The sequence below is a fragment of the Vigna unguiculata genome, chromosome 9 (assembly GCF_004118075.2).
Source record: "Vigna unguiculata cultivar IT97K-499-35 chromosome 9, ASM411807v1, whole genome shotgun sequence".
In the NCBI taxonomy this organism is placed as follows: domain Eukaryota; kingdom Viridiplantae; phylum Streptophyta; class Magnoliopsida; order Fabales; family Fabaceae; genus Vigna; species Vigna unguiculata.
The window spans coordinates 30,636,609-30,653,216 of record NC_040287.1 but is presented as its reverse complement, the minus strand read 5'-3'; the positions used below and the strand labels follow the sequence as shown (position 1 = coordinate 30,653,216).

At 31.1% G+C, this 16,608-nt stretch overlaps 1 protein-coding gene and 1 long non-coding RNA gene across 2 annotated transcripts; both read left to right on the top strand.

The window, feature by feature from the left end:
- The first annotated feature begins 357 nt into the window (after positions 1 to 357).
- On the top strand, positions 358 to 2,781 carry LOC114196285. Its single transcript, XR_003606654.1, has 2 exons — positions 358 to 516; positions 1,218 to 2,781. It is a non-coding gene; the product is annotated as an uncharacterized LOC114196285 (long non-coding RNA).
- Positions 2,782 to 13,731: 10,950 nt separating this feature from the next.
- On the top strand, positions 13,732 to 14,691 carry LOC114163658. The gene has a single exon (XM_028047955.1). It carries the CDS (start codon positions 13,732 to 13,734, stop codon positions 14,689 to 14,691), a length of 960 nt encoding a protein of 319 aa, XP_027903756.1.
- The last annotated feature ends 1,917 nt before the right edge of the window (positions 14,692 to 16,608 follow it).

Below are 16,608 nucleotides of genomic sequence, written 5' to 3'. Positions count from 1 at the left end.
GAAGAGAGAGAGAGACTCATCCAACAACTACAGCTGTGTTCCAGAAATAACCATCACCACCAGACCCCATCCATTCACATCCTCCACTCTCTCTCTCTCTCTCTGCGCGTTACTTTTACTTTCTTTTCAAACCAAATCATTTTTTTTTTCATTCCTTTCCTTCAAATATGGTGTCTTCTTCCATATCAGAACCAAACACAACACAAAACCACCTTCTTAAGGGTTAGTCAGATTCAACATATGTAATGAACAAGATCCGGAAGCTATCATCTTTTGAGGGGAATGCTGCGTGGTCCAAGGAGATCGATCATATATATATATATATATATATATATATATATATATATATATATATATATATATATATATATAACTCTACCTTTCACTGCTTCACATAAGATCATTCAGATGCAATAATTGTATATAACATCTGCAGATTATGTTTTATGTCTCCTCGGACCAGGCTTCATTCCCCTCAATTACAGCTTCCATCATCAAAATCACCATCCTCTCAAGGTCAGATATAATTGTTTTTGTTTTCTTTGAATTTTCGGCTGTTGTTATACCCTTTTGCGTTGATTATGTTGTTGTGTTCCCTTTTTTTACCTGTGGAGATTCATGGTGAGTGAGATTCAGTGGTGGATCCGTGTAATGATGAAAACATTTGACTGCACATGTGCCCTTCTTGTCTTCAACACAATACAAAAAAGGCACCCATCATTTGCTTTTTGAATTCTGGTTCTACTCATTTTCAGATCTTTCTGTCATGCTTGTTTCAGTTTCACTGTCCTATATATATCATTCTCTCTTGTTCACTCTTTTCAATCATTGGATCCAAATTTCTCATCACGAGTCTCGAGATCTCATGTGTCTGTCTATGTGTAGGATCTGTTTTAGGGGTTTCTAGACTTTTAACTAAGTAAAATAGTGTTAGCATATGCACCTATATCGTAATAGCTCTTCTTCCCTTCATGTTTACGAATAACAAAAGAAAAATTACTAACTGAAACCCAATTTTTCTTTTTAAATCTCCATAACACACAAGTTAATTACTGTAATATCATCTCCGTTGATTTTCAAAATGTTGTTCTATGTATTTTCGGGTTGATTCCTGTTACAGAACTGCATGTCGTGTGGATCTCCACCGCCTCAGCTTTACCAATTATTCAATTATTGTTCTTTTTCGTCCCTTTAATTTCTCTTTTCATCATTTTCAGCAATTAATTCTTTGTGAGTGGAAGGCATTGATGTAGAAGGATAGTAAGTTGAAGCATATTGTGTGACAAAATATTCTGTAGAATAGATTCTATTTTATTGTTATCTTTTCTTTCTTTATAAAAAGGAGACCTCTTTCTGCTGTCTTTTGAAAATCTTTCGAATCTCTCTTTAACTCTTTCTTTATTTTATCTTCTACAAAATATATCCCCCCATGTGATCAAATTAATTCTAATTAAGTTTAACGTAATCACAAACGATTCTCAGTTACCCATTTGGGCTAATAAAATCTTATTATATATATCTTAGTTATTTTCTAATCATTCCATTTATATGTATTATTGTGTATGGTAAATTATTGACTTTTATAATCATTATTTAAGTTGCAAGTTTTACATTTTTTTATATTAACTATGTATTTGTGTGTGTATGCATATATTATAAGTTAAAGAAAGTGAAAAACAAAAGGTAGCTTTAATATTAGGTGGTGTCATCATTTCACAAAACAAAGAAACTCATCTGCGAGGAAAGGTTAGCAAAATAACGAAGAAACTTTAGGCATAGCTTATCCAAATAAGTAAGTAAGGCTTTCTCTGATATCGATTGGAGATAATAGTGTCATGAATTAGGTTCTTTAAGTCAATTAATTATAATATATTAGAATTAACAATTGATCTACAAAATGTGACATTAATTTAACCATCGATAATGGAAACACAGGTTTTCAGCTTCTAACGAATTGTTTTGTTGATTGATGCAATGGAAAAAGGAAGAAAATGAACGTGTGGTTCTGAGAAGCCCTTTTTGCACAGTTCTATCTCCATTTTCTTGCCTTCTTCCTTTTGTTTGGTACATAGTCTCAACATCCTCAAAATTATTGTGCTACTTCTGCTATATAGTACACTATCGAAACCAGAATAAAGGGAGTGATGTTTATTAAGACAAAGCCCCACGATGTGTGACTCACACCCTTTCTTTTCTTTGTGTTGTCTGAAGGATACAATGATGTAAATTTGTTATACATGGCGATGTTTTGTTATGCATGACTAAACAAGAAACATTAATTATTAAAATCGAGGTTTTTTTATTTCACTAGTGGGATGCAGGTGCGCAACACAGGGACAAAAGGAAAAGAACAAAAATTTAATATATAGGTGGAACAGAAAGTGATCACTGGAAATGTAGGTTTTATGTGTATTGCCTCATAAGTTGTTGGCAGAATCATATCCCAATTTTACTTTCCCCACTTTTCTCCCACTCAGATGAACAAACCTATTAATAATCTCAGCCTAACTCTGGTAGTGCAGGAGGATTTGGTACCAGGGTGATTATAACAAGGTTGCAGGTTTTTGCTGTATTTACTTTATTTTTTCTTCTTTTGACACTTGTAGGAGTACGGATTATAAATGATAAAATGAGTTCTAACTCGTAGCTAACGGATTTGAATTAGAATGAGTTAACAAAAATTCACTTTTTTTAAAAGTGGATTAAACTGAACTTGATTCACTTAATTCATGTGTTAAACGGGATGAAAGTAGGTTGACTTACTTAATCCACTAACATTTTTTATAATTATTTACTAATCCTAATTATATAGGTTCACAATTTTATATTTTTAAATACCAGAATGTTATTCAATAATATTTGAAAAGTTTAAATGTTTAATTAATTTGTTGGTCAAGTTAGATATGTTGATACTTTAATCTTTAACTATTATCTTTATAATCAGTGGCTGAGTATTATGGATGCAGGGGTGCCTTGGCACTCCCAAAAATTTTGAATTTTTTTTTTACCATCGACATTTTAATTTTTTTATTATAGATATTAGTATTTTGATTTTATTTTGTTATAAATATTAAATCAAATATTTTATTTCCTTTATAAACATAATAATTAATACTAATAAATAATAAAATATAAAATCAAATATAATAAAAAATAAAGATTAAAAAGATTTATCAAGATATTTTATATTATTTGTTTTCATTATAAATTGTGTTTTTCATAAATTGTTCTCATATTTCATTCTCATTTGTTTTCTTTTATTTCTGAAAAGAAAAAGATCTATTATTTTTTCTCTTATTTCTCCTTTATTCTCTTCCATCCTCGAGGAAGAAAAGAAGAAGGTAATTCTTTCGTCTCATTTGATAGTGAAATATTAATTCAATAATTTATTTAATGAGCCACTTTTATATATTTATGCCTTGAATTTCTTACAAATTGTTCTCAACTTCCATTCTTACCTATTTTCTTTTGTTTCTAAAGAGAAAAAGATCAATTATTTTTGCTTTCATCTCTCAACTGTTCTCTTCCATCATCGAAGAAATAAAGAAGGTAATTCTCTATTATCTCATTTGATAGTGAAATATTAATTCAATAATTTATTTAATGAGTCACTTTTATATGTTTATGCCTTGAATTTTTTATAAATTGTTCTCATCTTCCATTTTTACCTATTTTCTTTTGTTTCTGAAGAGAAAAAGATCAATTATTTTTGCTTTCATCTCTCAATTGTTCTCTTCCATCCTCTAAGAAATAAAGAAGGTAATTCTCTTTTGTCTCACTTGATAGTGAAGTATTAGTTTAATAATTTATTTAATGAGCCTCTTTTATATTATTATTTTTTTATTAACATAGAAGAAAAAATGATTGTACTGTGTGTTTTTTATAATTGAATTTTAAGTGTGGTTTGATTATCATCGAATTTTATTTTGGTATTTATGTCTCTCAATTTTTTATTAGATTATGATAAATCATTTTTTAGTATTTTTTTTAAATAGGTATATTGATGAAGAATAAAATAATAGATTCATTTTTTAGAAGTGATAAAAGGGAAGCTACCCGTGAATTATTGATGAGTTCAGGGATCTAAAGGAACGAAGGGCAATCTTTTAGATATTTGTGATTTATTTTTTAGTTATTGTTATACTAAGTTATGAATTCATTTTTATTGTGTTAGTGACAATAATGAAATGTATAAATTTTGGATGTATTATTTGGACTCCCCCAACAATGTTGGTCAAGATCTGCCACTGTTTATAATAATATTTCGAGAATTAGGTGAATACATTGATTTCATTATCATATAAAATAAATTAAGTCAATTCACTCTCATTGTAATGCAATAAATATATAAAATAAATAGAAAAAAAATATTCGTAAGTAAGACAATCCCTAACCTACCAACCTATGGTGAGTTGGATCAGATTGCAAAATTTCTAACTCACCAAAGAATAAGTTGGATTGAACTATAATCCTTCTTTAGATCAATCCGCGGTGAGCCAACCCGTGTGAGTCAGGTTGTCTCACTTTAACACCCCTAATCCAGCTGGACAAAGAACAAGAATTAATAGATCTCATCTCATAAAAATGAACAAATTATACAAAAGGTATTATTTCTAGGATATATTTTGATACACATCGATTTTTTTTAGCTAAATTATCCATAGAATTGATAGAATTTGAATGACAGAAAAAAAATCTCTTGAAAAAATAAAATTTATTAACAGTTTTTAGAATTTTAACTATTGATACAATTATTATTCAATAATTGATTTATCATTAAAATTTGTTGATAATTAAAATTTTTATTATTAATAACAATATTAATAGATCTGCTAGTAATGTATAATTTTTTTAATTGACAAATATTTTTACCGACAAATCTCATTAGAAAGTTGGACGTTAAAATTCTCACATTAGTTATTACCATTTCAAATAATATTTGTTGGTAATGGATTTTCTTAACATTGTGTTTGGATGTAGTATTTCAACAATGCTCAGAAATTGAAATGTTTTGTATTTGAATTGCTTGCAATTAAATCCCCTTCATTTCCTAAATAACTTGTTTGGATAAAGAAATTAAAATACCTTACATCTAAATTTCTTGTTTAGAAAAATTAATTGAATTTCTTGTGAGATAAAATTTAATTTTTACAATATTTATTTTAGGCTTAATTATGTTTTGAGTTCATGATAAATTTGGAAACGGACTCGACGACCCAGATGGGTCGGGCTGACCCGACTACCCAGCCAAATTGGTCTGACCTGACGACCAGACAGGTTGGGTCGGCCCGATGATTCAAACAAGTTTGATGGCCCATACCTACCGGTCGTGCCCGTCAAGTTCGTCAACCTGGCCCGACACGACCTGTTCCAACTTGCCCGTTTAGGTCATTGGCCCAGCTTGGCCCCACTAGGTCGTCAAGCCCACTCGACCCATCTAGGTCATTGGGCCCATTTGTGTCATTGGGCCTGCTTGTTCGATTGGCCCAAACCAACTAGGTCGTTGGGTCGATCGGGCACATCTAGGTCGTTGGGCCAATTGGGCTCGTCTTGGTCGTCAGGCTGGTCGGATCCGCCTAGGTCTTCAGGTTGGTCGGACTCGCCTATGTCGTTTGGGATTGAGTCTATAGTGAGATTAAGTGAGAAGAATTTCAAATTCCACCTTTTTTTAGGGTATTTGAATTTCTTCTAATTTAGCTAATTGAAATACTTAAAAAATAATGCATGCATTTTAAATACTTTTTAATTTCTCTATCCAAACAAAACATTTCATTATAAAGAATTTCAAATTATCCAAATAAATGAATCACCTCTTAAATTGTCTCATCCAAACACATTATAAAGGAATTCATCGGTAATGAATTTTTATAAAATTTGTCGGTAATGCATTTTTTTAAAATTTATAAATATGTTAATAATTCAATATTTTTAAAATCTGTTGGTAAATTTGTTAATAAATAATTATTCTAAACTTGTTGGTAAATTCGTCAATAATATGTACGATAATTTTTCGCCGAATTTAATAAAATATTTATCATAAATTAATTGGACATGAGTGAGAAGCAAAAGAAAGGAGGAAGAGAAGTCAGAGCTGTAAAGGCGACAACAACGGTGACGATCAGAGTACGATGGTGGCAACGAGGTCACTATGATAAGAAGAGGAGGAGAAAGAAAAAAAGAAGAAAAACCAAATTAGGATATTTGCCACTGGATAATTACTAACATCGATAAATTTTGACCATTAATAATTACGAATAGATTTTTTCTATCCGTTGGTAAAATTTACTAACGAATATTTACTGATGAATTTTTTAATCATTAATGAATTTGTAAATCCAATTTATTTGTAATCATAAACTTTATTATAATAAAATTTAGAAGAAAAAAAATGAAATTTTCCCATAAGCTAATTTTAACTTATGGAATATTTTATTTTATTTTTACTATTTTTCTCTTAGAATTATTTATAAAAAAATGTCTAAAAATAGTTTTGTAACAACCTTATTTTTCTAAACATTCTTATAGTCTTATAAATAATATTAGTAATTATAATTAAACTAGGTTACGTTTCCGTTCTTAAACTATATAACATTTTATCTTAGAATATGATTTACACAAGTCATAAAAAAACTTTCAAAATACCATTAAGAACTTAATACAATTTTTCAAAATACTAAGACACGTCATCCAAAATATCTCAATTATACCTTCGGTGGCCAGCTATCCCTATCAACTCCTAACTATGCTATCTCGTATATACATAATATACAATCATTGCAAGAATAAAAAAAAAAAAATACAAAAATGTCAAGGTGAGCTAATTATCAGTGAAATGATCTCCAATTGAATGATATTACAACTTTGACCAAGATTTAAAAAATAAAATCTGAGACAATATATATATATATATATTTATATATATATATATATATATATATATATATATATATATATATGATATAATATAATAGAAAGTCAATTAACTAAAGTCTAAGCATCAAACTGGGAAGAAATGTATAGACTCTTACTTTCGGAAGACAACTCTATTGAATGGATTCATGAGATCCTGCACCCATCAAATTGACCCTCCTCTTCTCACTCTCTACAATAATAACTCAAGTGGAACATCATATATCTCATCCAGTATTTACGAGTTAAGTTCACTAGCTCAATTGGTGTAATCCTCTTTCATATATCATCTGCCATGTGGGTTTATTTGTTGAACCAAACCTATATATTGAACTTGCTCATGTATGAAGCTTTTGTTTTAAGAAGCTTCTCTTTTTGGATCTTTGCACATCTTATGTAAAGGTCTAACATGTGCATTTTGGGTTAGAGTACCCATAAGTGTTCTATATCTATTTATTTATTCTTGGCTGATAAAAAAAATAATGTTTGTCCTGTGAATCCTCCTTTGACTTTCACCTATCATCCTCTATGTGAGTTAGATACTAGTTGAGTCAGGATAGTCTCACATCACAATCCCTCTTTAATACACTTGGACTCATCCTAAATTAGGATATATGGTCAACCTCAACACTAAGAATGCAAACACCACGCCATATTCAATAATGCATCATTCAGTGCATTCTCCCATTTCTATTCTTTACACACCACAAGGTCCAATAATTTACCATGTCCCTAACAAATTCATCCGCTGCTTTTAATCTCGTTTTATTGTACTAACATATTCAAGTAATTTAAGGATTTTAGAAACATTACAATATAACATCAAAGATATTCAATCCTTCAACCCAAAGCCATGAATTCACCATAACATCATCAAAGTCATGTCCAGTCATCACTTTGTTATTAGTAGGAGTGATCATGGAATTAGATTTTTAATGATCCAATCCACATCCATTTTGGATCCAAATCATTGGATTAAATTTTCGATCCAAATTCAATTTTTCAGAAAAAGTAGATTGAGTTTTTTTAAAATCCAAATCCAAATATTTGGATTAAGTTCAAATTCATATCCAAATATTTGGATCAAGTTCAAAATCCAAAATTCATTTTTTATAAAATAAATTTAAAATGAATTTTCTAAAACTTGTGTCCATAGGACCGATACCATATAACTTGGCAGATTTTTTGTCGGGGCCAACGAAGTCAAATTTCAGCATGGTACGAACTTGCCAAACTTTCGGTCGGGGTCGGCTGAATTTTGATCGAGCTCGACTAGGTCGTATTCGACCAAATTTTGGCTCGGGAATTTTGGCTAGGGTTGACTCGGCCAAATTCGAACGAATTTCGATCGAGGACGACATGACCAAATTTAGGCGAAGGCCGACTCAACAAAATTTTAGTAGGGATCGACTTGATTGGATTCGGTCAAATTTTGGCTAGGGCCAATTTTGCCTAATACGACCAAATTTTGGCCAGAGCAGACTTGGCCAAATATGGCCACATTTGGGACACAGCCTGATCGGTGAAATTTCGGTTAGGGTTGACTCCACTAAATTCGTCGGTCGAGACCAAGTCGACTGAATATGGACAATTTTCGATCACGACCGACTCAACCGAATATAGTCAAATTTCGTCCTAGGCTTTCTCGACTGAATACGGTTAATTTTGGGCTATGGCCGACTCGACCAAATTATGGTCATGGTAAACTTGACTGAATTCAGGACCAACTCACCTGAATACGACTAAATTCCAGTCGCGATCGACTTTGGCGAATACGACCAAATTTGGTCCTGGACCAACTCGGCCAAATTTTTGTCGAGGCCAACACGATTGAATTTTGACCGTAGCCGACTCAACTGAATTTGGTCGTTTCGGTCGTAGTCGAATCGGTTGAATATAGCTAAATTTGGATCGCGATCGACTCGTTCGAATACGGCCAAATTTCGTCCTTGGTCGTCTTAGCTGAATATAGCCAAATTTGGGTCAGGGCCGACTCGACCAAATCTACATCGGGACCAACTCGATTGAATTCAACCGAATTTTGATCGGAGCCAACTAGGCTAAATTCGGCGAAATTTTGGTCGTGGTCGTCTCGGCCGAATATTGTCAAATTTTGTCTGGGTCGACTCAGTCCAATATTGTCAAATTTGGGTAGGGGTCAACTCGACTGAATACTTCCAAATTTGGTCCAAGACCGGCCAGACCAAATTTTGATCGAGACCGACTTGACTGAATTCGACAACATTCAACCAAATTTTGTATAGGATCACGCCGACTCAATCAAATACGGCTTAATTTGGGCTAGTCTGTCTCGAACTTTATCCTAACCTAACCAAAAATATAAATTGAAAATTTGGATTGGATATTTTGAATTATCCATTTTGAAAATCTAGATTTAGAGAATAGATATCCAATCCATAAAATGTAGATAAGATTGAAATCCAAATCCAATAAAATGGATTTTAAATGGATTGGATTTTTAATAAAATGAATATTAAATGGATTAGATTAGAGAAAATTTGGATTGGATCATGAAAATTGGATTTTTTGCCCATCCCTAGCAAAGTTTATCTACAACAATAAAACATAAAATTTTATCATGAATTAGCTTCCATTACCTAATAGTCTTGACCTAACACTGTTATTTTCTACCTAAACAGTTTCACACGTTGAAACACTCTATCTACACAACAAAAAGCCTAAATGATAATCAAGACATGACATTATAGAGTCTCAACCAAAGAAAATTTCACCAAAGATGAATAGAGGTGACATGTAATAACAAAAGTAAGTTTGCATGTGATAGAAAATCGTCTGTGCTATAAAGAATAGAGCATAAATTCAAACTTACCTTAAATAGAAATTGATTGAAAGGTCTTAGAAGAGTTAGTTGTGTAGATCACTTTTGTGAAGTTTGATCTTCAAAAAATGAGAGCTGAATTAAGAATTTGGGAAAGAGAGGGAAGTTTTGAGAGAAACATGAGTTTAAAGGAAAAACGGTTTTTTCTTAATAAAGGGATTCTCACAAGTTTTTATGTTAAATGATTTTTAAGTTAACATTTGACTTTTTTCTTTAAGACTTATGTTTTTGTTTTTTTTTAAAGGTATGATATAATGTGTTTCTTTTATAGGGGGAGGTAAATGTAAATATAGTGTCGGTGTTGCATAACTATAGCCAAAATAGTTAAATAACTACGAGAGAGATAAAAGAAGTTAGAGGTATCTAGGAATTTGATGAAATATAAGATATTAATGTATTTTAGGTTATAAATATTTTCAAAATTTAAAGGACAATATTTATTGATTTTAATTTTTATATTTAGTTACAAGTAATAGTTTTAGAGAAATAAAATGGGATGAGAACGAAAAGAAAATACAGAAAAAGATGCATAAACCTAAAATGCATGTAAAATGGGATAAAAAAAAAGAAAAAGATAATTTTTTTATGAGGGTGAAGGTGACACAATTATGCTCTCATCCCTCCCTCCCTCTCGCAAAACGCAACTTTAGCCTTAATATGATCATATTAAAGAATATATATATATATATATATATATATATATATATATATATATATATATATATATTTCTTAAATAAAAGTTAGTTACAAAGCATGTTTGTAAAAATCTAAATGAGTCTAGGAGGTCCATAGAATATCAATTTTAATTTTAGGTTGAGTTATATAAAAACAGTTTATATCTATATATATTATTCAAATTTGTTGTTAATAAAAAAAGACCAAACTACAAAATTTAGAGAAGACTTCCGTATCTTATAACATTGTTTTTTTTTATCAACAAATATATATATAGAAAATATGTACATAGATTTCTCTCTTAGATCTCATACTTTCTCATAATATCTATATCATTTAGTTGAAAAACATCTCTCTCATGTACCTTGAAACTTAATCCTTTACATGACATATTTTAAGTAAATAAATCATTGGGTAACAAGAAATATCCTTGGAATTGAGGCACAACTTTAACCAATTTGTATGTTTTCTCCCATGACAGATCAACTTTCACTTGACATTTGTCTTTTTCCCATCACTCTTTGCACTTGACAATGTTTTGCATTCACTACCGAACACAACATTTTTAATAACGGTTAAAAATAACCTTTCAAAACTCTTTTGGAATCACCAAGAGTTACAATCTATTTCACAACATCCTAAACAGTAAACAAAAGTCAATGCAATATTATTAAAGTTAATTAAATAAAAATAAATAAACATTCTTAATACTTTTGTCCATGCTGAAGTTGTGTTTGATAAAATGTTTTGGCCATACAAGAAATGTATTCAATGTCTCCCACACTAAATGAACTTCTATATAGGATGCAAGCAATAGAGAAACAACATTTTGAGCTTCATCCACCACTCGTGTTCAATGTTATAAAGGGACACCATGGATGGTTAATTCTCCCTCACAACTTCTTGTACAATTGCCTTTAGACCTAGAGGTATTTGACATAACTTACATTGGTTTGGTACATCATTGTGAGTATGCTGCACCAAAGAATCTAAATGTACAACTCAAACAACATTAAGCACCATATAAGGTATTGCTCAACATTCAAAATTGTATGTTCATCTTCTACAAATCATTCTACTTGTAAGACTCAATTTGTTCCTTCGTGATGATTCACCAAATTAACATGAATGTTCTAACTACCATTAGCATCACACATACTATTTTTTATTTTTTTATCAATAAAAACACATATTAATAGGAGGCAATTGAGTTACCTCAACCCATATACAAAAAGGAAAAAAAAAATAGTGTTACGACTTTCACCATTACCTATATAGAATATCTCACAATCATCACAGACTGAATATAACAAAGATTATAATGATATATACACCCAAGCAAGAAGCACACCCTTCATGACTATGATTTGAATACAAAACTTAAACATCTTCCCCTAATAATATATCATTTATCCTGTAAAAGATGAAATCAGAAAGACATACAAAAATAATGCAAAGAGCTAATTCCAAGGACTTTTGATATAAATCGAACCAAGGCTAGAGGAGTGAGTGAAGTCTAAAAATATAAATATTAGAGTGTGCAAATTATATCACTTCTAACCAGTGACCACAATACAGGAAGCACAAAAGATATATCATGGTGAACCAAAAAGTGATAAATCACCCCAAAAGTGCTTGAAATTTTTAGATTGAGAAAAAACATGTAATTGTAGTAAGAATAAGAGAATGTTTTTTTATAGATATTTATTAGTGATCCAAGCTCATACTTTAGTTTTAGTTTGAGCCAATATAAAAACTTTCTTCATACCTAGTACTGCACTTTTAAAGATAATACCACCATTTTTATGTGACCAAATACCCAAAATAATAGCCATTCATTACAAATATGTTATGAGTGGTCTGGTTTTTTAATGGTTTTCATCACATTAGAGGAAAATAAGCCAATTGTATGCGGTGATACTTTTGAAATTCTAGCTTAACTTTCTTGTGTTGAACGTGATAAACCTAACACAAAACATCATCGGGTAGACATAAATTCCAACATAAATATGAAGTATTGTTTCATCTGTAACATGACATTTGTAATTTGTAAGTATCAACTCCTACACACTTTATGTTTTTTAAATTCTAAGCATTTATAATGTGTAATTGAGTACAAGAAAATGTTAAAATGCGTTGTATATGCAGACATTATCATATTTGATACAAAAATATAATACTTTTAGAATTTTATAAAAATAAAACAATTACTTCCAAACCATATTATATAATAGTATATTAATAATATCTTGAAAACAACATAAAATATGATGGATAACTAAATAAGATTAATAAAATTATATATCTATTTATAACAATGCTCTTATTTTGTTAAAACCGGTTTGGATAACATGCATGTAAACATTTGTTTTTTGTATATATTTAGAAACGCACTTTTGGTGATATGAGGTAGAATCATAAGAAGTTTTTTGATGCATAAAAGAAAGTATTACATGTCATGTGATATTAATTGTGCATTGGAAATTTGAAAATAGAGTGTGGTGATAGTGTTTAGAATGCAGAAGAGAAAATAGATGATATAGAAGCGAAATGAGGAAGATAGATAGTAGATGATATAGTAAAGGTGTAAAAATCTATAAAAGGAGATATATTTTTTGTGCATGTGAGACCAAAAAAGGAGAAAGTATATATGTAAGGGTGGTGGTGGTGTTCATAAATGACAACCAACCATGGAAACGGAAACGACCGAAATTAAAGGATCCTTTTCATTACAGCAAAAAACCAGCCTCTCCTCCTCGTACCCAAAAAAGAAAAAAAAGGTTAGCTCTTCCTCTCTCTATCTGCAACCTTCCTCCTGATTCAAAACCTTAATCTTTTGTAGTTGTTCTCTACCTCCCCAGGTTGGGAAGAGTGGGGAGAGAGAGAGAGAGAACAACACCCATTCCAACCTAAACCAACACCAAAAACACCAAAATTACACCCCACACCTACATGCCTTTTTACCCTAAACCATCCATCTCCAAACTCCCATGCTTAACCTCACCCTCTCTCCTCCTCCAGTGCCGCCGCCGCCACCAGAGCCAGCGTCACCCAAATCCCATCACCACCTCCTCTCGCACCCTTCTTTCCACCTAAAACAACATTATTTGGTGGGGTGATATACACACACACACACACGGAAACAAACAACAAACGCACGTATATACATCAACCAAACAACCATTCATGGAAAAATAGATACTTACGTAGGTATATATGTATATATATGTAACCACACATACATATATAATACATACAAGAAAATAAAACAAAAACAGAGCGATCCATGTTGCTCACGCATGCACTGCCACTTCTCAACTCAATTTTCGACCTTGTGACCGTAACATTCATCTCTGGCCTTATAATCCTCTCGGTGTTATCCATAAGCTTCATCTTCCACCTCCGTTTAAAATCAAAATCCCTCACGCATTTACAGAACTTCAACTCCCTTTGGACCGTGCGCTTCCTCCTTGTCTTCTTCATATTCTTGTGGTCCATCACTGAACTTTTCCGCTTACCTTTTTTCCGCCGAAAATACATCTACACTTTTCTACCTTCTTTTACCATATCCCAACAAGCCAACCTCTGCAAAGTCCACATCGTACTTTCCCTAGGATTTTTCGAACCCGCCTTCCTCGTCACCCTCTTGTTCCTCCTCAATGCCTCTATAAAAAGGAAAACCCCAAACGATGCTTGGGCCATCACCTTCGTGCTCCTCATCTGTCTCCCCATTGCCACGCTCCACGCCTTGCTCATTTTCTTCTCGCCTTTGGAGAACCGTGTCCCTGTGGAAACCTCCATGATTTTCAATGACGGATACGGCTTCGACACTGTGCTTTGCACCTATCCCTTCCTTACCAGTGTGGCCTTCGCAGCTTTTGGTATAACCTATTGCACGTGGTTCTTGTTCTCGTGTTGGAGGGTTTTGTCTCTTGTCATCAACAAAGGCCTTAGGGTGAGGATTTACATATTGGCATCGATAATGCTAGTGGCTCTTCCGTTGCAGATCGTGGCGTTGGGGTTCAGCGTGTTGTGGAGCCCCCACCAGGAAGTCTATGGCATCATTTCCCTTGTGGCCTTTCTCGGCGCCTTTTCTTGCGCCACCACCGGTGAGGGCATTCTTGTCATTAAGCCTATTTCCGATGCCTTGGACGCCGGAGGAGATTGTTGCATTTGGAGCCCACAACAACTGCCACAACTCCAGGGAAGTGTCGTTCTTCGTTTAGAGGGACCACCCATGTCATGATGTGAGACCAAAATTATTGTTTCATCATCTCTCAAATGCATCATCATCTTTATGCTCTTCATTTTTTCACACACAAGCAACACGTAAAGTTTATTTCGAACGGAAAGTTGTGTTTTTTTTTTCACTCTTTTTTTCTTCTCGTTTTCTAATTCTATTGGATTTATTTTTTGGTTAAATGTTGTTGCTTCTTCAGCATTTCTTTACTTAGTATATGGACTCGTGTACGTAGTTTTATTGTGGTGTTATTTTTATTTTTTTCAATTTTTTTCATGCTTCCACATTAACTCGACAATACATATATAAATGACTAAATTTAAAATTTCAGTCTACATACATAGAATTATTTTGAGTTTTTTTTACTTAGAAATAGTTTTTCGAATTAAACTCAATCATGTATATTTACTATATGTGGCGACTGAGACAGCCACCAGTCTCCCTAACCACCGTCAAGACCGCCTCCGCCACCACCAAAGAAAGAGTTACAGTGAGGGGAGAGAGACTTTGGTAGAATTTGTTTGATCTCAAGGATATTTTACTTTAGCAAAGTTTTGTTTTAGAAACTATGAGAAATAATCATCTTTTTGTTAAAAGAAATCCTAAATTTTATTTTTTATTTTTATAACTTTTATAAAAGAATAAAAAAAATTCTATTTAATAATTTTGTCAATTTTTTGAAATAAAATATTTGTCAAAAAATCATTTTTGTTTACATTATTTTATAAAGTACAGAGACAAATTTGAGATATATTTGAAAATGCAGATGAAATACAGTTTTTAGTGAATAGTTCGGAAACAAAAACAAATTTATCCCTTTCTTTTTATTTCTTGCTTGGATCATTTTTCCGTAAAAATTAAATATAGAATAAATTTTAAAAATAAATAGCTTATACAAGCTTGTTTCAAAAGCTTTTCTTACACATAAAATATTATTATACAACAAGAAAATTTAAAAGATAAATTTATTTTCTTAAAAGAATTTATAGAAACTATATCAATTAACTTTTGCAAAAACGTTTTTCAACTTAAATATAAACAAATATTAAATTGTGTGGAGAGATTCTTTCATTTTTTTTTCTCTCTAAATACTTCGAAAACGTTTATCTAAATTACATTCATTAAAGCTAAATTCATCTAAAACTCACAAAATTAGTTTACATTTATATTTTTTTCCATTATATGTAATATTAAGTACTTCAGCCAATTTAAAAAAAATTAAAAAAAAATTGACATCATAATAAAAATATAGCAGAAATAAATACATGAACGCACAAAATCACAGTACAGATGAATACATGTGTTGTTAATCTATAACAATAGATATTCTTTTAATTGTTGCATACCATATTCATTATTATTTTAAATAATGTAAGTCATTATTAAATATGCTAACTAAAAAGTTATAAATCTTATTTTTATAAATTGTTGAATGACTTTATTGTTAGGATTTTAATTATTTAGTATTTTCCAAACTTTATCTTTGTATTTTTTTTGGTGGACTTCTTTGTTTTCTTAAATCTTTTTTTTTATATATATAGTTCTACTCTCAAATTAACAAAAAGGTGGCTTCAGAAAATAATAGTTTTTTCTTTTTTTTTCTATCATGGGTTTTTCTCTTTTAAAAAAAGATGATGTGCCAAACAACTTCAACGGGCTATACTGCTAAAGTAACAAAAGAGGATGAATTATTGTTAAAATTGATAAAGGAGATCTTTTTGCATTTCCATATTTTTCTTCTGTATTTTTATAAATACAAAAAATTTGATTTTATCTATAAATATGCTTTTTAAATTTTTTTAATTTGAAAATAATTTTTTAATATAAAAAATATCTGAGTTCCGATTTGAAAGTTATTTTTTACTTCTAGATATCTGGAAGTCAATTTTTACATGAATATTTTTTTTTTCAATTATACAATTT

Coding starts and splice junctions, on each gene's coding strand:
- LOC114163658 (XM_028047955.1), top strand. CDS start 13,732: ATGTTGCTCACGCATGCACTGCCACTTCTCAACTCAATTTTCGACCTT.